Source organism: Archocentrus centrarchus, chromosome 5 (genome assembly GCF_007364275.1).
Source record: "Archocentrus centrarchus isolate MPI-CPG fArcCen1 chromosome 5, fArcCen1, whole genome shotgun sequence".
Classification (NCBI taxonomy): Eukaryota; Metazoa; Chordata; class Actinopteri; order Cichliformes; family Cichlidae; genus Archocentrus; species Archocentrus centrarchus.
The window spans coordinates 9,732,850-9,756,694 of NC_044350.1; the positions used below are offsets into that span (position 1 = coordinate 9,732,850).

A 23,845-nucleotide genomic window follows, 5' to 3' on the forward strand; every position below is an offset into this window, starting at 1 on the left:
AGCGAGGAAATTTCACGGCTGGACTTCTTACACAGGTGACATCCTATCACAGTACCATGCTGGAATTCACTGAGCTCCTGAGAACGACCCATTCTTTAATGTTGCAGAAGCAGTCTGCATGCCAAGGTGCTCGGTTTATACACCTGTGGCCATGGAGGTGACTGGAACACCGGAATTCAGTGATTCAGATGGGTGAATGAATACTTTTGGAAATATAGTGTAGATAATAAATAAATAAATAGAAACAGAAAACAATGATTTTGCCATACTTGATTGTCTTTGTAAAATCAAATTTCCAACTTGTGGAATACTGCACCTGGGAAATTTTATTGTTATTTGAATAATATATTCTTATCTTGTCAAGGCCAAACAGATTTCAAACCTGTTGCTGTCATCAAATAATTGATGAGTACAACTTTTAAAAAAAACAATGAAAATGTGATGATTCATCTCTGTGCCATTTTTAATTAAATGTACGTTTTAAATGATTTGCAAATCATTGCCTTTTTGTTTTGAGTTACATTTTGCACCGCATTCCAGCATTTCTGTAAATGGGGTTGTAAATGAAATCATTATACAAGTAGTCATTAAACATGACCTGCTCTGTGCACTGGCCCTAATGGTGCCTAAGTGTAATTAAAATAAAATACGTTGGTAAGGCTATTACACTAAAGCATTTTACAGAAGTAAGTGCTGACCTGAATTTGCCTTTTAATACACATGGAATGGAAAACACTTCGCATACATTCACTTTTGCGCTTAAACAGTTAGCAAAGCTCATCAGTTAGTTTCTTTGTTTGGGATCATTAGTATCCTGCATTGCCTGTGGCGCTATAGTAGATTATGAGTCCATTTTCACAATTTTACTGATACATAGTTGTGACACAGCCAAAAATCACTGCGGCAAAGTGAGTCATAAACTAGAGTCGATAGAGTCACTAGCTTTCTTGACATCAATATGCAGTTGACAGCATAATTGAAGTTATTTAAAGGTACACTATGTGCTTCTAGAGGGAAGCAAATGGAAGTGCAGACTGTTTGTTTTTTTTGTTTTTTTGGGGGGGTTTTTTTATACTTATTGTAAAATAGCTCTATACTGTGAAAGTTTAATTATGGCTACACTACTTGTTTTAATGATCTGTAGACTGACATTTCCAACTTCTCTTTTTTTCTAAAGACCAATTTCCACCTGTTTGACAGCAATCAGCACTGCCTGCCATCATAGTAGAGCACAGATGTTGAGGGTTTAACTCTGTGTTTTATTTGCCGTCTTTCCTCTGGCGTTAATAGTATTTATCCATAGGAGGACTGAGACTCAGACATGTGGTGTTTGATTGTAGATATTCGTGGCTTGTGTTTGTTTTCTCCTTACTCCCAAGAGTTTGATTAGTCTTCCCCATTTAGCCGCGTTACTTTCATTACAGCACACGAGCGTCGGGGAGGGCCACCCTGATCTTTTTCTCTCTCCTTGCAGATGGTAGCCTCATCTTGCTCTCTCTGGATTGGCGCACAGCCTGCATCTGTCCCTTACCAGGCAGCATTTCCCTCATGGCGCAGCCTCGAAGGCTTAATTAAATATCAGACCAAAGCTAACTGTGCTGTTGGCTGCTCATGAGCTACATGCAAAGGGGGAGGGTGGGAGAAGAGAATAGACCTTTCAAAAGTGCACACAAAGAACGGGGTGAAAGAGACACTGATTGTAGAAGTAACATCCTCCTTGCCAGCTGCTGTCACTGGCAAGCAGACTGGGAGTTGATTTGCACTCATTACTGGGAAATAAGTGAGGCCTGAGGATGATGACCGCATTACTCAAATTGCATATGATGAGATTGGAGATGTTGTGCAATGTTAATCTTCTGTCTGTCCCCAAGAAATAGAAAATAAATGGAGATGAAAATCTTGCTCTCTTTCTTCACAGTGGGCCATGCATGATACAAATGGAAGCAGTTAACTGATTATGAAACACTGTCTCCTTCCAACCAGGGAAAGGATTCTGATTCAGCTAATAACCAAACTGATATGTTGGAGGAGGTATTTCTGATTATAAAGTAAAGTCTTCCCCAGTACATCTTTGCTCTGTGTATTGCAAATTCAGTAATGAAAACGCTCACCAAAGAATCTTAATCAGAATATAAAATACTGCCATCTGATAGAACGCCCACTTGTGTCACCTTTCAGATGTTTACAGATGAAATGTTGCGTTTATTTCCACTGTGTGAACACCTTGAGCTCTGACTCATCGGCAGTGCTTTCTGGTATCTTTATTGATTAACTTCAGACATGTGCTTTTCTTTCTCCTTTTTTCTTTACAGTTAGACATAAAATGAGCCTGAGCTGTGTCTGATTTACATTTTCTTACTCTTTTTTTTTTTTTCCCCAGCCTGTCCTCACACTGCTCCACTCTCATAATGGACCAACCTTTGTCTCAGCATTAGAGGCCATCTCCTGTCTGTCATACTACCAGATAATGGTCACTCTGCTCTTTACCATGCACCATGTTCACCCTGATCTTTTAGGACATCGTTATCTTTTCCATGCATTTCAACTAAGATTAATGTTTCAGTGTTAACCAGAGCATTTGTGAGGATACTGCAGTGTGTGTGCAAGAGAGAGAGAGGGGGAGAAGGAATTGTGTACTTTTAATCATGCTCTCTTTGTGATTTGTAATACCCACTGGTTTTCACATTAGATCTGCTTCTTTTGTTTTTCCTCTGTGAAGTTTTTTTTCTTATTATCAGCACATTACAGCTTCTGTACCTATTCATTAATGCTGATATTGCTTGTAAATCTTATTGTGTGCAGATTTGCCATCAATTACTGGTGCAGCAGGAATGAACACCTGTCTTGTTCTCACATCATTACCTTCCTTAACACATTACATACCCTTTTTTCCCCCCATATTTTAAAGTATTTGCTATGATATCTTGCTTTTTTTTTTTGAGTTCTTTACCTTTCTTCACACCTTAACGATGCAGCCTCCCCATCCCTGCTCTTTAACTCCCCCCCCAACACACACACACACACACACACACACACACACACACACACACACACTCTTCCTTCTTCTTTTAAAGCAAAAGTCATTTCCTCTGTGCTGTCCCTCTCGACTGCACATGCCCACAGGACATGCTTTCTCATCTCGCTTTGAACTCCTTTTTAATTTTGCGCAGTAGCAGTTTTTTATTAACATATTTATTCATTTATAACTCCTCTCAAAGCCTTTTGCATACGAGCACACCTTACATTCTCTCTCTACCTCTTCATGTTTTTGTTTCCCCTCTCCCCCTCAGTCTTTAACTCTCCTCGCAGAACTCTCCTCGCTAATGCAGTGTTAGTTTAATCCCTGTCACCCTGTCCAAGCCTATATTCTCTGGGTCCTTTCTGCAGCAACGGTGAGCACAAGAAACATTTTCAGCCGCTCCTGCTTCACCGGGTCCTAGATGTACCCCACCCTTCTCTTAGATGGCTTTGTTTTTTTTTAAATATATATGCCATCAAGGGAGGAGCTTCTCTTCAGCCCCAAGGTCAAGGTGTCTTTCTAACCATCACAGATCATCTCCTTGCACTCTCCCTACCACCCACTCCCCACCCTGATGGCAGCCGCCTGTCAATGGTTGAACTCCCACAACCTAGATAATAATAACGTAGCCACAAACCATCTTTCATCAGGTGTCCTCTTATCCATTTGAATAGTGCGAGATTGTGGGCAAGATGCTGAATAGACAGCTCAGGGGCCGCCTCCTGATGTGAGTGCCTGGACGGTGGTGACAGCAAAGGGGATGTTGGGTTGTTATATGATTAAGACAAGGTCATGTTTCCAAACTTGCGAGGTTTCCAGTCCTTGAAGTTTTTTTATTTTCTTTCTTGAACTAGCATTGTTTTTGACATCCATTCTAAGGAAGCACACCATTAAAACTATTTGTTTTTTTTTTATTTATTTACTGTATTTCTGTTTTTTGCCATGGTAGCAATGCAACCCCAGAACTATTGATGTTGATCTGTCTGTCTTTGTCTTTTGAGTACATTACCTTGAAATTTTTAGAGACATTTATGCTCTTTAGTGGATGAATCCTACCAACTCCAGCTTTCCTATTCTGTCCAGCACAGCCAGCAAAGTTTTCATTTCTTTGATAAAATAGCTCTACTAGGGCTGCACCATTATAGCCAAAATGATTATTTTGATCAATATTGAGATCACAGTTGTGGCTTCATATTGTAGTGGTTTACACATTCACCTAGCAAGGAAGGGCATCTGGTGTTTATAAAAAAAAATAAATAAATAAATAAAAAATAAAAAAAAAAATCTGCCAAATGAAACAAGCAGCGCTGCCTGCTGTGGCGACCCCTTGTGAATACTGCTGAACGTGGCTTTATTGACATCGCAATTGAGCATTGATCTTAGTGACGAAAATGTTTTTATTGCACTGTCACGTAAGCATCACACTGCTTTTACTGTACATCCATGTTGTGCTGCATTCTTGCTAATGTCCGTTGATGTTCATATTTATCATTTTCTGTCAAATGTCTCAACAACTGAGACATACCCACGTGATGGTTAACAGTTTACTATTCCTGGGTCTGAAATATACTATAATTAGTATTAAAGGAAATTATATGTGAAATGTGTTTGAAATGATGTCAGATCTTGTCTGGAGTCCTGCGGGGTTTGTGGGCAGTGCTACCTTGAAGCTCCAATTCCATGAAAGTTAGCACACGTCACTATCTGACCCAAGTAGCTTAACATTAGGCTAGAGAAGGTCTTTATTTTTCCACTATTTGGCACTCAGTAGACTTTCTTAGAGTTAACTTTGTGATACATTACTTCACACTGAAGTCCTGCTGTAAAGTCAAAGTCTTGCAGATGACCACTCTACTAAGGACCACCCTTCTGTTTTCTTCCTCCCTCCTTGCCTCCTTCAATCATATGGACAAATAATTGACAGGCTCAAGGGGCCATTCAAGGGCGTGAGCCCATATCTTAAGTGCTCTGTCTGACTTTCTCTTCTCCTTTTGTCTCTCTCTTCCTTTATCTCTCTATCTGTCTCACTCTGTCTTTCAGATGCCAAAGAGATCGTGCTGAAAGCTCAGATTCTGGCCGGGGGCAGAGGCAAGGGTGTGTTCGACAGTGGCCTTAAAGGTGGAGTGCACTTAACGAAGGAGTAAGTATGCTCCTACGTGCATTTCACACTGTGAGTTACTGTAGGAAATAGATTGATGTTATTTTCTCCAACAACAGCAGCTTTTACGGTGAGGAGGCTCAAAGAGCTTTCTGAAGATGCTCCCTAGGCACAGAGACACAGTCAGGATTACTTGTGCTGCAAATAAACATTTTTCCTTCTTCCAGTATCTCGTTTTCGAACAACTACCCTCAATTAAATGTTGAAAAAGGGGCTTTAAGGTCGACTGAAGCATTATACACCCCATTTTGAGTTTCCTCTCTCTGGTTTATTGGGTTTTGTGCCACTATTTTGTTCTAGCTCAGAGTTGCAAAGTGTGATGGATGTATTTCTTCAATGAGGGCTCACTCTGAAATCTTATGCATTTTTCAAAAGCCTAAACAAATCTTAAAAGAGCTTTCCTTTGCACAGGAACTGCATTTCCCTCTACCACGTTTCCCCGTATGAAAAAATATGCTGTCTTTTTAGTAACGGTAGCTACAACTTACTGCCACGGTAAAGGCAAAAAGGTGATTTATGACAATTGTCCCAAGCATGTATCATCATCACCCTACTTCAGGGTTCGGAAAGGCCGGAAACTTTTTCAAAGTGAGATACACTGAAGTTCATCGTCCCCAGACAGTGACACGAGTGCACAGTTCACCTTCCTCTCATCTATCAAAGGATGAACCCCTAGCTTCATTTGTATTCACTTACAAAAGCAGAGCAGGCTAACAGAAGCAGCCTCAGCATGCGGGCTGCTTTTAAATGGAGAGAATAAGCGGAGGTTCATTCACAGTGATGTGCAGATGTACCAGAGTGTCTCCAAAAGCTGTCCTTCATCCAGATATGTTACACTAATACTCAGAAAGTGCTGAGGCTAATTTCTTTTCAACTGAACAAAGTTATTGAGAGGGGAAGAAGTGTACTTTCATCTGTATACCCACCTGCTTTTCCCATCTTTATTTTGTAAGTTTTTTTTTTTTTCCACAATAAAAATTTATTTCAAAGAAGTGATATTGTTTGACCTATAACCTCTGTCCTTTAGCCCTGCTATCGTTGGTGAGCTGGCCAATAAGATGCTGGGTTTCAACCTGACTACTAAGCAGACACCAAAAGAGGGAGTGAAAGTGAAAACGGTGAGCCACGGCAGAGATGAAGGGAAGAAGACTTTTCCCCATTTTTTTTTTTTCTGACTTCATTTCAAGTCATTTTGAGTCCAGTATTTATTTTCTGTAAAATTAACATCTGTGAAGGCATTTTGGTTCCTCCCTTTTTTTTTGTGTGTGTTATTTTGTTGTTTTGTGGTGGGTTTAAATAGTAGCTAGCTACTGTTTACTGTCAGATTTCACTAGCTGGTGTTATGGCTCATTGCATAAATTGAACATGGCCCACTGTGAATTTAAAGTGTTTGGTAAACAACTGTTTCTGTGTGCCACTAACAAGCAGGAATACCATTTTCTCTGCTCGCATGCTGCATGTCATACCCCCTCAAAACAGAAGCGTCCAGGTGATGAAGCCTTCTTCAGTGTGTGGCTTGTTTGTGGGTCCTGCTGCCTTCCTCTTTGCCCCCCCCCCCCCCCCCCCCCCCCCCCCCCCCTCCCCCCAACTTCCAGCCATCTGCTTCTATTTCTCTTGCAAACTTTAGTTTGAATCAAATGAGTGTCACACGTAATTTTTATTGAAGGCACCTGCAGAAAATTCAGCAAAGAAAGGCAGAAGGGAAAGGCAGATGACCCAAACCTGAGTTAGATGTGTGAGAAGAGACGTGACCACCAATTGGACATCTGTGGTTATTGTCTTACCAAGAAAATTGCATATGGTGCAGAAATCGGACCTGGCAAGAGCAGCCATTGACTAACCTAATGGCTCGAGTACCATAACGGTGTAGCCAGAACCTGGTGTTTCAAGATGACAGCCAGAGGTCACATCAACCCTCAGCACATCCTACAACACAGATAAGGGGCAGCACTCCTGTATCTACATGGATTTTACTCTCATAGCACTGAATGAGAGACGAGGAAACAAGGTGGGACAGATGAGTGAAGCAATGAAAGATAGAAATGGACTGTGGGAAAAGAATATGTTTAGTTTGAGAGAGGAAACTGGTACAAGTCAAACTACAGGCAACTTAAACAGCTGTTTGAGTGAGTGGAAAAAACAACTTCTGGACAAGAAGATGGGTGCGCTTGTCTGTTAACACGGGGCATCGAGAAGCCGATCCATCCTCATTCACTGGACGATGGGGTGGAAGCAGAACATGAGGGCTGTGCATGTTCAAACCAACATCCCATCTGCAAAACCTGCACCCCATTAACCACCACAGCACTGATAGTTTCCTGTCAAGTCTTTTTTTTTCTTTCTTTCTTTTTCAAATGGGCTTCTAGCTTGTTTCTTCTTACCTCCCTTTCTGACTGAACACACAATTCCTCTCTATTTGCCTCTGTTTCATTTAGTCCTAACAGATGACATTTCCTCAGAGCTGCTGCGCATAGACTGTGCCAATCTGTGCACCCTGCTTATTTTCTTGCTTTGTAGAGCTAGTTGTAAATGTGTTACTTTTAAAGATTAAATGTGAAACATTTTCAAAGGTTTTCTAAATACTTGAAGGAATAAAGGAAAATCAAATGAGATTGCTTCATTTAAAAAAAAAAAAAAGAAAGTGAATATGACGTCAGGTCAGTAACAGAACTGCCTTCTTCCATCCAGCCCTTCTTTTTCTGCTTTGCAATGCACAGGTGATGGTTGCTGAGGCCCTGGATATTACTAGGGAGACGTACTTTGCCATCCTAATGGACCGTTCCTGCAACGGTCCTGTTATGGTAGGAAGCCCACAGGGTGGTATGGATATCGAGGAGGTGGCTGCTAGCACCCCAGAACTCATCTTTAAGGTTAGAAATGTCTGCATTTCATTCATTACTAAAATGTCAATGATTACCAGCTACAAGAATAAGAGGGGGGGGGGGGGGGGGGGGGGTCGTCCCTGAAAACTTACGTGAATTAGACATCTTACTATGATACTTGTTCTTTACTGGCACAGTGGAACGCTTCACCTCACCAGCTTTGCTTAAATTGCTTAGTTTATAACAAAGTTGTTGGTTTTTGTTTTGTGTGCATTTTTTTTGTTTTTCTGTTTTTTAATTTGGTTTGAAATTATGCCAGATTTCCAGATGGAAGCTGAGATCTGTTCACACACACACACACACACACACACACACACACACACACACACACACACACACACACACACACACACAAAAAGAGCAGAAGCTGAACACAGCACACATGCAGAAAAACACTGGAGTTTAGTGTGTACAAATACACACAGCCTTCTATGTTGTATTTTGCCATTGTTTACAGCTTCTTGACAACATGTCTCATCATAGTTAACAGATGTAAACTTTCGGCATTACAGATGCCGACCTCCTGTGGTTATATACATGTATCTTGTTTTGCTAATCTGCATTGTCAAAGAGTTCATCTTTATTTCCTCCAAAGACTTCAGATTTTATAGAAATTGGAAATGTTGCTAATAAACAAAGATGATTAAAATAGTTATCATCCAGGCCTGATGTCTGTATAGATGGATGAAATGTCATCATTAAGTGAAGCAGTAATGATGCTGTAACAAGGGGCCCTGTGGTTAATATTGAGCTGCTGTAACATTGCTATAGAAGTCCCGCTTCCTGTCCAGCTCAAATATAAATGCTTTGTTGTGCCATTGGAGATCGCTGATGGTCAAAATGAGTTGCAATGGCTCTTCATTGATGCATTAAACTATTATCATTATTATGAGATTAATGATGGCTTGAATATGCCTCACTGCAGTGTGATTTTTGCACCTTTACATATAACCAACACTTGCAGCACAGACGTGTCTGCACAGGCGCGTGCACACAGGTTCATGCTCGGACTCTTGCGATCCTTTGAAATGAACGTGTCTGTGGAGCAGTGACACCGATCCATCATCATCAAAAGAGAGAATTATTATTTATAGCTGTTCAGCTTTTATCCAGCCACTGTTTCTCTCTCTACCATGTGCTTTTTTGGGGGGAGGGGGCACACATTGTGGATTATGGAGGGTGGATAACCTCTCCTGCCACCAGCAGTGATGCTATCGGCCATTGGCGGTGCCAAAAGGGGAGGATAGGACAATTGGACTACTGAGCAAATCGCTCAATCTCAATAAGCGCACAGCCCCAGAACTTCCCACAGATCAGCCACTGCAGCGTATCCGTCAGGAAGATTACACATAAAGTACCGAACTGCATGTTCTAAAAACCTGATGGAATTTGGGTAAAAGGAGAACCCATTACATTTTGGCATGGATCTAGATCAGTTTCTATAAATTTGCAAAATCTGGTGTTGGTGTTCGTGGAGGATACGCTGCCTGAGATTTTACCATGAGGCTATAACATTAGTGTTAGCTTGCTAATTAAATGTGCTTTCAGACTTTACTAATTAGAAAAAACATCTCTTTTGTACATGTGCACAGTTCCTGAACAGATTTACGCTGATACTGTCAATCACAGCTATTTATCATGACTACATAAACACTTTTTATGGCATTAATAAACTAATCGTAAACAAATATAAAAAAATAAACGAACCAACAAATGATTAAGGTGCTGCCTATATTATGTTCTTCTGGGGTTTTTTGGGTTTTTTTTGTTTTTGTTTGTTTGTTTTAAGTTTTTAATTATTGTTGGAAATAATTATTTGATGTCAATTTTCTTTTTAGTGCCTCATAGATTATTTCCAGAAGCGCAAACATGTCTGAAGAATTTCCCGTGTGGAATATATTCCAAAGTATTTTGGGATTTGTGGCCAATATCAACTAACCAGCAGGTGGCAATTTCAGATATACTGGCTTCTTTTCTTGGGAGCTGTTATGTTGTTCCTCTTTACAGGCAGTCTGTTGCTGTTAGAGAATTGGTCTGTGCAGGGTATGATTATTGGAAATCTGTCAAATAGCTTAATTAGGATCCAGCTTAATATAAACATACTGTACATTGTTTTTGTCATATTATAGCACAGCATTTGCGGCTCCTGTTACTTCCTGTCCTCATTTGTTTGTCTTCCTCTCTCTTGCATATTCTCTACACATCAACCAGGAAGCCATAGATATCTTTGAAGGCGTGCGAGATGACCAGGCACTTGGCATGGCAGCTAATTTGGGTTTCAAAGGAGATCTGCAGAGACAGGTAACGGGCCCCATAGAAGGCTTTAAAGTCACAAAGAAGGATTAGTGATGCTTGCATTCATATATAGGCAGACAGATGCGTGCCCATTCATAAATAGGCCATACTTTGGCTATTATTAGTTTTCCAGAAGCAAGTTGTGAAGTGTCATTACACTGTGCTGACTTGCCAGGTGGTCTGTTGTCATACTTGGCAGTGAGGCGCAGCACTGTGCCAGGCTTGGGGAGCTTACACTACTAACGATATCATTATTTGATAGAACATGCCACACATTGATTTTAGGAGTGAGTTGTGTGTTAACCACTAAAACGCAACTCAGTGGGCCAGCTATTATTTTGAGGACAGTGAAACAAACATTTACTCTTGTTTGTGGTAGTTTTATGAATCATGTTCAGGCATTTACTCTGAAAATAAAGATGAGGAGCAGCACAGCAGCAGGCCAAGCTCACAGAATAAAATGTGCGCTTGGTTCAGGTCATTTTAGATCCTTTACTATTACCTTAATATTACTATTTTTATGCCAAGATTACAGGTATTTTTTTTTTTTTAATATGTCTGACTCCACAAAACCTCTCCCATTGCCAGTAGATGAGTTTGACTTTTATTATTTCCTATGTGGTGTTTCACATTTGATGTCACGAGCACTGAAAAACACTACTGGTGAACTTCTGGTTAGCATGATTGGAATCATTAGCACAGCCAAGCTGGCTGTGGCACACATACAGTATAACAGCACTGCATTGTGTTTGTAGTTTAACAGCACCTTGCTGGGAAGGTGACAGGAGTGTTTACAGTGTTTGTGAGCCATGAAAGACTTCACAGTGCCGGCCCAAAGCCGCACAGCTGATAGACGTTTAGCCTTGCATCCTATGTAAAGATTGTAAGTCTGCGTCACAGCTTTGTGCTGGAAAAGGACAGAAAATCTGCAGTGATGGAAACATGACTTGCAGATTGAAGCCAGAGCCAATAAATACCCGGAATTGCTGTCAAGCGGACTAGAGTCATTTGACCGATAATAAATACAACTGTACCCTTTCCCACTGAAAAGAAAAGTCAGATGTTTGTCCAGTTTATAAAGGGCTTAATTTGTTTCCTTTTGCACAAGCTCTGACTGGCATGAGAAATCAGATAAGCTCAAATCCTAGCACATGGAATAATGACATACACAAGTTACAAAAATAAATCTGGCTCTGTGAAACAAACTTGAGTTGATGACATTTTTTATTGCATCCCTTTTTGTGGTCTATTTCTGCTGGCTACTGAAAGGAAATTGATTTTTAAACAGGCAATGGGAGAAATAGAAAATTACTGGTTAATTGTGTGCATTGTTGGTAAGCTTGTCCTTGGTTGCTGTTTGTCAGCTGCCAGGCTGTTTAATTCAGAGATAATTACAGCATTTCTAAAATACCTTTACCGTTCTGAAGGAGCTGTGTGGCGACAGGAGCAGATGCAGTTTTGTATGTGTCTGTCTGTGCTGTCGAGCTGCCTTCATAACTAAAGAAGAGAAGCTGTAGAGAAATAGAATGAAGTCCCTTTTTAAAGGAGGAGGACTTTGCTGTTCATGATTAATTGCTGTGGCATTTCAAAGCCCCTATTTTCACTGATAACATCAGTCTGTTTCCCATATTGTAAATATCAAGTTGTTTCAGATGGAAAAGAACAGAGGTATGCATGGGTACTACATCTATGTGCAATCAACTGAAATGTTTAATTATACCATTTAATCTCTGTTTTTGAAAAAATAAACTAATTTAACTTTGGATTCCATACACATTAATGCCAAAAACACCATCAGACACCATGATGGTGAAGATGATTTGCCATGTTTTATGTAGCCTGTGTGGGAGGCTGAGCGGCCTTGTCAGGGCTGACTACTCAGAGCCGAACCATCAGGTAATTACTGTCCTCTGTGGACCTCGCAGGCAGCAGATCAGATTAAGAGGCTCTATGATCTGTTCCTGAAAGTCGACGCCACTCAAGTTGAAGTCAATCCTCTCGGAGAGACTCCCGAAGGACAAGGTACCTTGTATCATTAAAAAAAAAAAAAAAAAAAAAAATGCTTGTCTTTGTGTTTGTGTGTTGACTGGCCTGCTTTGTGTGTTTTTTCTGTGTGCCTTTTGGATGTGTGTGTTCCTTCTACTAACTGTCGGTAATTTCTGTTAAACATTTTAAACGCTGAATCCAACATTTCAGCATGATACAGCCACATATTAATTGCGGACTGCAAGATAGAGGCAGCTCTTCACTCCTCTGGTCTAAATGCATTTTAGAATGTGAAGTGTACTGTAATTGCAACACAGTGACATCAGCTTCTTGTCAGCATGACTTTGTCTGGATGAAAATCCAAATGGCTTCAGGGAGCAGAGCTTTCCATATTCACAGCATGCTCGTGTTTGTTGATGTTTCTTAGTTGCCGATGATTAACTAAAGGTGTATAATCTATCATCGGCAAGTAATGAGGTACTGCAAATGGCAGCAGCAACTTCAGACATGTCCCTTTAATTTATTGTGGGGGAAGATTAACCACTCTAAGGTGGTCTGTGAAACTCTTATGGACTCTGAGTGGAGTGTAAATGTAATAATAAAGTATCACAATAAAAAAATATATGTTGATATACATAACTTTATTTGAACATAGTACAAGAAGATGTAGGTTTGAATTGATCAGTATATATTTAAATCAGATATTTTGATTGTTCTTAACGAGATATTTTTTTTTTTTTTTTACTAAATCCCAGCAAATCCTGTCAGGAAAGTTGACAACAAGTAACGGTGTTGTTAGTTACTCAGTTTCAATGTAAGTCGAAGGTGTCACAGGTTGCAGGATGTTTTCCTCATTCTGAATTTTACTTTTAAGACAGCCAGAATATTAGTGAGCACAGACTCCTGGAGAATCTCCTGGATAGATGCACGATACTGCACTCGCTGTTTTATGTCAGATTTGTTTTTGAAAAGCCGTTCATACACTGCATTGCTGGGTTGATGGCAATAGCCCTGCTGCCACAAACAGATGTGTTTTAGAGTAGTGCGCTTGTTAACATGTATTTGTGCAGAGAAAATCAAGCTCTGCACAAATAAATTTGTTGTCTCACTGATCTGATCACCGCTCGAAACTGCATTACCCAACAACATGCAAGAACAGGACAAACGGGAGCCAGTCAAAATAAAGCTTTGTGCTATATTGGTGAGGTAAGAACCTGAGTTGCTAACAAGAAAAGGTCAGGAAATGTAGTTATAATGAAAAAGACAGTATGAAGACTAGTCTTGCTTGATCTAAGTGGCACTTTAACATTTTGTAGCTACATATATCAACTAGAAATATTAAGACCTCCAAAATCATTAAAATTATTTGTTTATTAATGTGTTTAATTTTAAGTTGTAGAGGAAATTGCTCTCTGGGAGCAAAGCACATAAAACCCAAAGCCTAGCTAAAAACTTTACAACTGAGAATCAGAAACGAAAGTTCTTTTTAAAAAAATCTATAATTGTTTGATTTATCATACTGTTCAGGTATTCCACTCTGAGGAACTGTTTCCTGCAATTGTCTAGTTGTAGATTGCCCTTATTCCCATTGCATGTGCTCAGCCAAAAGTACTTAACTTGGAATATGTCTGTAAGTGTCTTTGAATGGATGAAAGGGAGATTATTAAAAGGTTGAGCAATTATCATCTTCACTTGACAATGTTTATTGGAATGAAGCTTAGCCTATTACACGCTCAGTCTATTGAAATTAACTTTCAGTAATTATATTCAAGATACATTTATTGTGTCGTGAAGCAATAAATATTATCTCTTAACTCTTGATGCTTCATGTATAAATTATCAAATGAGTGTGCCACATGAGTCAGATGAGAAAAGTGTGAAATGGCACGAGTTATTTTATAAGAAATAAGCAATGATTTAGCTATTGGCCTTGATCAGCATGTCTGACTTTCTGTTGCAGCAGATTAAAATCTCTAAAAGCAAACTCAGAAATTCTAGAAATGTCTCATCTTTTGTTAACTATCATTGAAGAGTGTCCTAGATTAGTAAAGTACAGAACTGTGCTTGAGCCGCCATTCATTTCTATAGATTTTGCTAAGAAAATAGGAAATAGGTTTTTGGTTTATTAAAATGTGCAAGCATACATTGAAATACAGTTTATAAGGCGAAAACAGAGTTGGTGCAATTTTAACGAGGTTGAAAGTCAACATTTGGTATGAACACCTTTATTCTTCAGCACAACCTGAACTCTCTGAGGCAGCTTTCTTGTAGTTTCTTTAAGAAATCTTCAGGAATAGTTCTCCAGGCTTCTTGAAGGACATTCAAAGCTCTTCTTTAGATTTTGGCTGCTTTTTGTTTCCATCCTGTCAAGATGATTCCACACTGCTTCAGACTGATGTTGAGGTCCGGGCTCTGGGGAGGCCAATCCATGACTGCATGATGGATCAAAATCTGATGGTCCTTTTCTGCATTCACAGTTCCACCAGTTCTGACAGGATCTCCAACACCACTGGCTGAAATGCAGCTCTAAACCATGATACAGCCTCCACTGTGTTTTACACTGTTGTACCTCTCTCCTGACCTCCTCCATAAATAGTGATGACAGTTTGAACCAAATTTGGATTCATCAGTACATAAAACCTGTTGCCACTGATTTTCAACCCAGTTCCTGTGTAATTGGGCATACCCTCAGTCTTTTCTCCCCTTTTTGGGCTCCTTAAAAATGGCTTCTTGACGGACACCCGTCCACCAAGACAATTTCTGATGAGACTTCGGTGAACAGTTGAAGGGCCAGATGCATCTCTCAGGTCCTCTATCAGGTCTTTGCTGGATTTGTTTCTATTTCTTAAGGACTTGACTTTCAGATACTGTTCATCTGCTCTAGATAGTTTTGTTTTTTGGCATGACACTTTCTTTTTTTTTTTTAATATTTAGATTCAGTTAGAGAAATGGGAACAAATGAAGAGGTTTTGCGACAGGCTGCTTGTAGCAAAGATACTGTTTAAAATCGGCTCTTTGCTAAATTATCTTATGTGTAGACACAACACTTCATTCCTTGAGTTAGATTCCTTTTTTTATGCTTGAATGATTCATTGATCAGTGTAACATGGCTTAACACCAAAAAAAAAAAAAAAAAAACCTTCCTCTGAAAATGACCAGGTACAAGTACTGGACTGAAAAAGAAAGAAAAAGCACCCAACACACAAAGAAAACTTTGAAAATGTTCAGAAAACCTGGAGAATTGTTGCTCAAGACCAATTTAAGAAAAATAACAAAGTCTGAAGCAAAAAATAAAGAAATGACTTGAGTCTTTGGCTGAGTACAGTACAGTGGTAGCTGATATCTACAGGGACCCTACTGTTGTAAAGTAAAATACCTTTACTTTTATACCACACTTTAATTGAAAGTCATTAAAGTATGTTCTCTTCAATGTCCTCCCATTTGTAGCAGGCACGAGCAAACCGTTGTGTCCAGTAAATGCAATATTAAAAAGCCTGCTTCTGTCATTTATGTATTCATTTTTCCTTTACTGAGTAATCCCTTTTGGAAGAACGCACTTTAAATCACACAGAAGAACAGAGAGATGAGTGAAGTTCAGTCACCTTGATATCGCCTAGCACAAAAAAATTGCACGTTGTAACAACAATGGTTAGGATAGCAGTTCGAGTGCTCGTCATTCAGATGTTGTACGCAGTCACAAAGCATGATTCCAGCTCCTGTGACGCTGCTTTTGTTGAACTTGTGCCAAACTTTGTTTTTTCTCTCAAAGAAATAAGCGTTATTGTCTTGTCTTTTGGAGCTGAGTACAGATTGAGTGTGATGTGCCATAGACTATTACAACATGCTGAAGACGCATCACTTCTTTGATCTTTAGTTTCCTCAAAAACAGATACTTGCCCAAAGTTATCAAACACTGACAAGTTTTTTTTTTTTTTGTGATTCCTTATGAATAATAATGCAGAAAATGAGCCCTTTAAAAAATGAATTTATACTGAAGGATGAGTTTCCTTTCTTTTACTGGTAGGAAGTAGCAGGTGCTGTGATGGAGGCAGGCTTTGTAGAAGGGCTTCACATTAACATCAACTCATTCTTTGCTTCGATTTGTTCACACGTCACCAGGGAGCACAGCTATTTTCTTGCAGGCTTTCGACAGACGTGTTTGGAGAAGGAAAATTTCTCAAGGGTGGAAAATTTGTATTTTTTTTTTTGTCTCGTTTAGTAATAGCTGAATACATTTTGTAGATAGACTGCAATAATGGATGTGTCAAAACAAAACAAAAAGGAATTGTGTAGTGGGGAAAACACTTCACCTGGAGGACACAGTATGCCGACTCCCCGGTCCCAGGAGAGTCTGCCTGCTGCATGTGTCTGGTGTCCATGTATGTGTGTTGTCTGCGTTTCACTCATAAAGCATATTTGCACATTTCAGTGTTTTGTTTCCTTTCCTCAGTTTTGCATCTGGGTTGCTTGCCTGTTTAAATGTAATATGTGAAGGTGTTCCACAACATTATTATTTATAGGTTATTTTAAACCCATATTAAATATATTTTTGATGTAAGGCTTGCCTTTTCTGTTCTTTAAAGCCAGAGTGGGGGAAATTCAGGTTTTTTATGAACTAGAGGAAAGAGCTTTAATGCATAAGTTAGCATTGACCCTCAAAAAAGAGCCGCTAGTAGTCTGAATTTGTTACCTTTTCAAGCGAAAGCTGCCCAGCCTTGCCTTTTCCTCCTCTTTTCTTGATTTTATAATAAGCTGAGCTGACTGGCTTCTGGTTTCAGCTACAAATTTAGCCTGTAGGTGTGACACTGATGCCAGAGTTTTCAAATGATAATAAACATAAACAAATAAGTTTATTTCTCCTGAATGTCCATTGTGACATTTAAGTCACTATGTAAGTGGAAGCGCCTTTACTAATTTGTTACATTATTAGCCTGCTATAGTTTCAGGTAGCTTTAAGAGTGGGAAGTCTTTGAAATACACACTCTTTGATGAATAAAGGAAATGTCCATTTCCTATAATAGTCTTTTCCTTAGAGGCAGTGTCAGAACCACATACCTTAGTGAGCCAACTTCTGAAATAATTAAGACCAGCAGGCTGAGGGGACACCCTTGAGTTCATTACTTTCAGGTTTTAGAAATGGTAATTAGGTGTTTTTTATGTCTGAATTCCTTTTTCTCAATCTCACTTGTTCGTTCCCCCCCCCCCCCCCCCCCCCCCCCCCCCCCATTGCTGTCTTTTTCCTTTTTCCTCTCTCTGTTTTTCCACGTTTACCCTAGTGGTTTGCTTTGATGCTAAGATCAACTTTGACGACAACGCCGAGTTCCGTCAGAAAGCCGTGTTTGCCATGGACGACATGACCGAGGCCGACCCCACGGAGATGGCAGCAGCAAAGTGGGATCTTAAATACATCGGACTGGATGGAAACATCGCCTGCTTTGGTAAGGAAACAAACCTCTCTATCAGAGCTGACACCTGCACGCACGTACACCACCCAGCAAATGAATTCTCCCATAAGCCTACCCCCTCCTGCCATATGGCTTTAATGTGTCTCTTAAGTCACGTAAGTGAAAAGCTCGGACACAGTTAAAACTTAGTCAAACTAAAGGCAGTCTGGGCTCTCCTCCAGTCCACATTACAAGCAGCTTTCTGAAGACTCCAGAAGGAACGATGCCGTAACCAATGCGTTCTAATTAGCTATAATCCGCCCTGAAAGTCTCCTGTGAGCCAGATTGTTAGCATTCTCATTAAAGGCCCTCTCTCTTGTCATAAATCAAAGCTTTTACAGTGTACAACAGCACTAACAGGTGCTCTCGCTTCTTACCCTGTAGCCTCATAAACACATTAGATGTCTGTTAGCACTTCTCCCCCATTCTGCACACAAACCCCATTCTGGATCCCCAGCTCCCAGGCTCTCTTAAAGTAACAACAGCTTTTAAGGCCCTGCAGCTTCCTTGAGAGCCCTGTAAGCCACCAAAGTGACAGCTGTTAAAGCGAATTTCCCTTTTATTGAGACCTCGGTTGGGGATCTTGCCAGGACACAAGTTCAGCTTGGCTAAACCAAATTATGTAGGACATTTTTGTGCACTTGGCTCCCGCACAACTCAGCAGGGTAGAGACACTGGCAGTTGGCTAAATGATGACACAGTCCAAAAGCATAGCAGAACCTCTTCTAATCAACACTCTTTTCTCTGAAGTCAGGAGTTGAGTTGTAATCAAATTTTCTCTGTGTTGCTTGACTTGAATGTTTCTGATTAGAAGATTTCCAACAGATTCACTTTTTAAGTGCGCCTTTTTTTTTTTTCTTTTTTTCTTCAGCTATTTGCTCTTATTTAGTGGATGATTTAGCGTTGAATCCCTTTGTGGGTTATTACAGTTCATGTCATCTTTCCTTCAGTGCCAGTAATGTTACTTTAATGAACTTGTGTCAGCATGCGCCACACTTTGTTATCGGGCACTTCTGTTTCAGGATATTAGCCTGTACTTAATGTCCAAATGTAGGCTCATTGTTCTTTAAATGTGTTGTATTTTAGGCATTTATTAAGCTATAGAGCCATTAACAAAAACTTGTAAAAGTGCATAAAATGAGTTTACCTAATACAAAAGGTCAGTCTCTCTGTCTGCACTCACTCCTCCCCTATTTTATTTTTTTTTATTTTTTTTAAAACAGTGAATGGCGCTGGTTTGGCCATGGCCACGTGTGACATCATTGACCTGCATGGAGGAAAACCAGCAAACTTCCTGGACCTGGGTGGTGGAGTCAAAGAGAGGCAGGTGTATGAGGCCTTTAAGCTGCTCACTGCTGACCCAAAGGTAGGAACAAACCGTTTTAACAATAAGATTGTGCGTCTACTTCTTGAGCAGCTTGACTGTAACAGTCGAGTACATAGGCCAGATTGGTTACTTATTTTAAAACACAGCTTGAAAGAAAAATCAGACTGAAAAAAGCAATTTTGCCACCTGTTGAATTGTCTTTGATATTGCGGTCATGTATCTTGTCACAGTACATTCATGAAGCTCTGTCTGCCTGGTTAGAGCTCTGTCAGTGCAACTCATTAGACCAGGGACCTTGGCAAATGTCCATATTTAACTTAGGAAAACAGACTGTGGGAGGCTCTATGATTATATGCCATCATTTCAGTTACTGTGGCATGATAAATTGGCGCTCCGTATTCCGCAGTAACTGTGCTTGTAAAGAAGGGAAAAGATGTGCACTCTGAACACGCAACACAGGCTCATATGTAGCTCAGATTTAATGCACATATAAAACTCTAAATGAAATGCACGCTACTGAAATTCTTGCAGCTCTGAGTGGCAGCTTGGGGTGTTTTACAAGTGATTCTGCTCTATGTTCAGAAAGCTAATAACGCCAAACTAAACAATGTAAGCCTTGTAACGATACCGCAGTGCTGATTGTGTGTTGACAGTTATCACATCAGTAAATCCCTCACTGCTGTCACTCCTATATCCCAGGAATGATCATGGGTTCCCTCTCTGGAGCGTCTTTAGTAACACTTGGTTGTGTTGAATACAGAGTAGAATTAAACTGAAATTCAGTCCTCAGCTCACCTTTTTTTTTAAAAAAAAAATTTAATCTTGACTTGGCAGTAAATATTTTTGAAGGATTTGTTTCACATCTATTTTAAAAGCTATCTTGGTAACTGGAATTTTCCATAATAGCTTTCCAGGACAGGCTACTGAACAATACAGATGCATACATACACTGTATGGCGTGTGATACACAGGCTACTCTTAAAAATAGATATTCTGTATACATTACACTACCAGAATACTTTATTTCATCTAAACCTCAAACACTGAAGTAGAATTTTTCACGGTCACATTTTTAAACACAGCAGTGTTGCACACCTTTTGTGGATGAATGCTAAAATCTTGCTAACCTTAACACTCCAGCAGGTGATACATTGCCTGACTCAAAAATCCACTGTGTGATCGATTTGGTTTCATGAATTCAAGTCAGTAGGCTGTGGAGAAAAATAAAAATGAATATGGTGGTTAAAAAAGAAATGCAATCAACAGGGTAGATTTGCTGCTCTCTTCCCTCACGGGAGCCTCATTTTTATTACTATTATACCCTTTTAAAAGAAGTTGGATGTATTCAAATTCAATTCAATTCAATTCAATTTTATTTATATAGCGCCAAATCACAACAAACTGTCGCCTCAAGGCGCTTTGTATTGTGGGTAAAGACCCTACAATAATACAGAAAAAACCCAACAGTCAAAACGACCCCCTATGAGCAAGCACTTGGCGACAGTGGAAAGGAAAAACTCCCTTTTAACAGGAAGAAACCTCCAGCAGAACCAGGCTCAGGGAGGGGCAGTCATCTGCCGCGACCGGTTGGGCTGAGGGGAGAGAAAGACATGCTGTGGAAGAGAGCCAGAGATTAATATCAATTAATGATTAAATGCAGAGTGGAGTATAAACAACGTAAATAAGGTGAATGAGAAACAGTGCATTATGTGAACCCCCCAGCAGACTAGGCCTATAGCAGCATAACTAAGGGATGGTTCAGGGTCACCTGATCCAGCCCTAACTATAAGCTTTATCATAAAGGAAAGTTTTAAGCCTAATCTTAAAAATAGAGAGGGTGTCTGTCTCCCGAATCCAATCTTCAAAGGCAAGATCAGGTTTTATAGTCTGTATTCACTGGCTCAGCCCCCCCACCGTCCCCCCCTACCTTGCCCTCCTCCTGTTCCTCTTTCTCTTTTTGTCTTGGGCTGATTCCCCAAATCCAGATGGGGGAGTAGGCCTGCTGCCTGTCCCTCCTGCTGCTGTGTATGGAAATGGAGACAGGGAGCTCCTCCCTAACAGTGAAAAAAGTAGAGTAGGATTGACATTAAACTGGGTTGGAAGCACCATTAGCATTTCAACCAGAGGAGCTGAGAAACCTGCCCTGATCTGTGGAGGGAATGTTAATCATTTCACAATAAGAGCAAGCTGCTCATTAGCATTTAGTTTCTTCTCTTTTTTTCGCCCCACACAAATTATTACTCCCAGATCTTATAAGAAATATGAGCAGTAAGTAACGCTAAAATCACACCCTGGGTAAACGTGGATGAGATGAGGTGCCAGGGCAAAATTGATTGAGACCAAGTGTTGGTAAGTTCTGCTTTCCTATTTGCTGTAAACATCAAGGCATCAGCGCTTATTTCCTTCAAATTTGCAGCCCTTTGTTGACTATTTATTCAAAGTTTACCGTCTCAGACAGCCTGGTCTACTTGCATCATTATTTTTCTACTGATTAAAAAAAAAACCTTTTGCATAATAGTGCTGATAGAATGTCTTATAAGGATGCTTAGTTCCACTGGCATTGAATAAAGTGAGTTTGGTAGCTGCTGTTGGGAAGGCCTTTAATGCTGTGTTGCATATATGAATATGTGCTTTTTATTAGGAACCGCTGCAAGTTTAGAGTGCCAAGATTAAAATGGTTTATGTCCCACAACAAAAAAACAGACAGACGTCCATTCAGCAGGAAATATTTCACTGTAATGACACCTTACACTTGCACAAAAAAACAGGTATTTTGCTGTCCGTCTCTTCTTTCCATCTTTCTTCCTCAGTCGCTTTTACGCTTTTGTCTCCCTCCCTGTCTTTCTCGCACTCGCTCCCTCTCAATCTCTGCTTTGATGTCTCTGGCTCATTGTGCTGAGAGGAGTGGAAGCAGTGCGAGTGTACTGCTGGCACTGAATAGCAGAGATGGAGCATGAGATGACAAAGCCTTCTTTTTCTTGTTTGCTCACTTCTCCAGTATCTACCCTTAAAGCATTCATTACCTTAAAATTATTATGTTCTGAGTGAAAAGAGAAGAGAAAACAGATAAAATGGGATACTGCATGAGAAGTGGGAACAAGACAGAAAAGAGAGTCAGAATAAAATGAATGCAAGAAGAATAAGTGAATCATAGAGCTGTGTGTGTGTGTGTGTGTGTGTTAAATATGTGAAATGTTATGTAGCTCAGCTGGGTCTACTAGGCCAGTAAGGTTTGCTTGAATTTAGGCCTCTGGCTTTTTTAAAAGCAGCATATTTATCTTCCATGCTAAAATAAATAGCTCCACTTTCTTCACATCCACGTATAGAACAGTTTGATGACAGAATGGCTGAATTTATTGAGCTTTCCCTCACATCACCTGTAGGCACAGGAGCAGGCAGCAAATACCAACAGCCAAATAACCTCGTTATTGCCTTGCGCCTGTGCCGTAAAGAAGGTGGCAGATGGATGTTTTGTCCAAACTCGACATCCATTTTGTTCTCAGGGCTTAAGGCTGTTTTCTATAATTTTTATAGGCTAGAGTAAATGATGACATTTTTCTAAAACACGCTCGTGCTGTGGGTGCATGTCTGTATTAGGACCACCGTTATATCAAACTACTAATTGTCAAGGCGCGTTATTATCTTGAGATTTATTATGTCACTGTTATATAATTCAGATTCTGTTCTGTTTAACCTTTTATTTCCATATTCACGCTCCTTGCTGCAAATGCATAAAGGGCCATTTTAAAAAGGTTTATTATAATGAAACATCTAAACCCTCATCTTATTAGAAAACTTTATTTTCAAATGAATGAAAATAACCACATACATTTTTTTATTTTTTTTTGGTCATGCTGACTCCTATGAGTTTGTGTGGGAAGCTCGGTTAACATTACATTGACTGTGTATGTGTTCACTAATCCACCTTACGTTCCAGTTTACTGCAAAACAAACCAAATTATGTTGCAGAGTAGCAGGGCGGGGACCCTGGGGATGAATGCTGAGGTTCATTCTTTTTCTTGACCAACAGCTCTGCGTTTCCATTTTACAATTCATGAAAACTCAAGACTCCAGTTTTACTGAATCCAAAGTACTCCAACTATAGAGTGAGCTGGCGTTCAGGGCAGATCAAGTCTTTCCCTCTCAGAGTAGGGTTGTGTCGCTGCATTGCTTGCAGGAGAGTAGTGAGCGAGTTGTCAGCGTTCTGCCTCCCACTCAGTTGTTCTGCACGTGTTCAAAGTGAAGGAGATGAAGAAAGAACAAAAATATAATGTTGAAAGGTGTAAATGAAATAAAAGAATCCAAGTTTAGGTGAAAGTGGGAACTATGCAACTTTTTCTGATGATGTCATCAAGGCTAGGAAATTATGCATTTATATATCAGATACAATAATCATGAAACCTGGTCTGCCTGTATTGTGACCTTTATCACTGCTCATGTATGCAGTATGTGGTTCTACTTCTTATACCAAGTATTGTATCTTATTTATTTATTTGTTTTTATTTGTACATCGTTATGGGAGTTTGCATGTTCTCCCCGTGCCTGCGTGGGTTCTCTCCAGGTACTCTCCTCCTCCCACAGTCCAAAGACATGCAGTTAGTGGGGTTAGGTCAACTGGTGATTCTAAATTGCCCATAGGTGTGAATGTGAATGGTTTTCTGTCTCTCTGTGTTAGCCCTGCGACAGATTGGTGTACCCTGCCTCTCGCCCTATGGCAGCTGGGATAGGCTCCAG

The 23,845-nt window shown here is 40.0% G+C and overlaps 1 protein-coding gene across 1 annotated transcript in view; it reads left to right on the forward strand.

Annotated features, from left to right (window-relative positions):
* Positions 1-23,845, forward strand: part of suclg2 (succinate-CoA ligase GDP-forming subunit beta) — a 106,289-nt gene that overhangs the window by 39,215 nt on the left and 43,229 nt on the right. Inside the window, exons 3-9 of the mRNA XM_030729341.1 lie at positions 5,060-5,159; positions 6,205-6,295; positions 7,895-8,047; positions 10,271-10,360; positions 12,280-12,376; positions 17,617-17,778; positions 19,008-19,150. Of these exons, the coding sequence (XP_030585201.1) occupies positions 5,060-5,159; positions 6,205-6,295; positions 7,895-8,047; positions 10,271-10,360; positions 12,280-12,376; positions 17,617-17,778; positions 19,008-19,150 (836 nt within the window). The remainder of the gene's footprint in view (positions 1-5,059; positions 5,160-6,204; positions 6,296-7,894; positions 8,048-10,270; positions 10,361-12,279; positions 12,377-17,616; positions 17,779-19,007; positions 19,151-23,845) is intronic.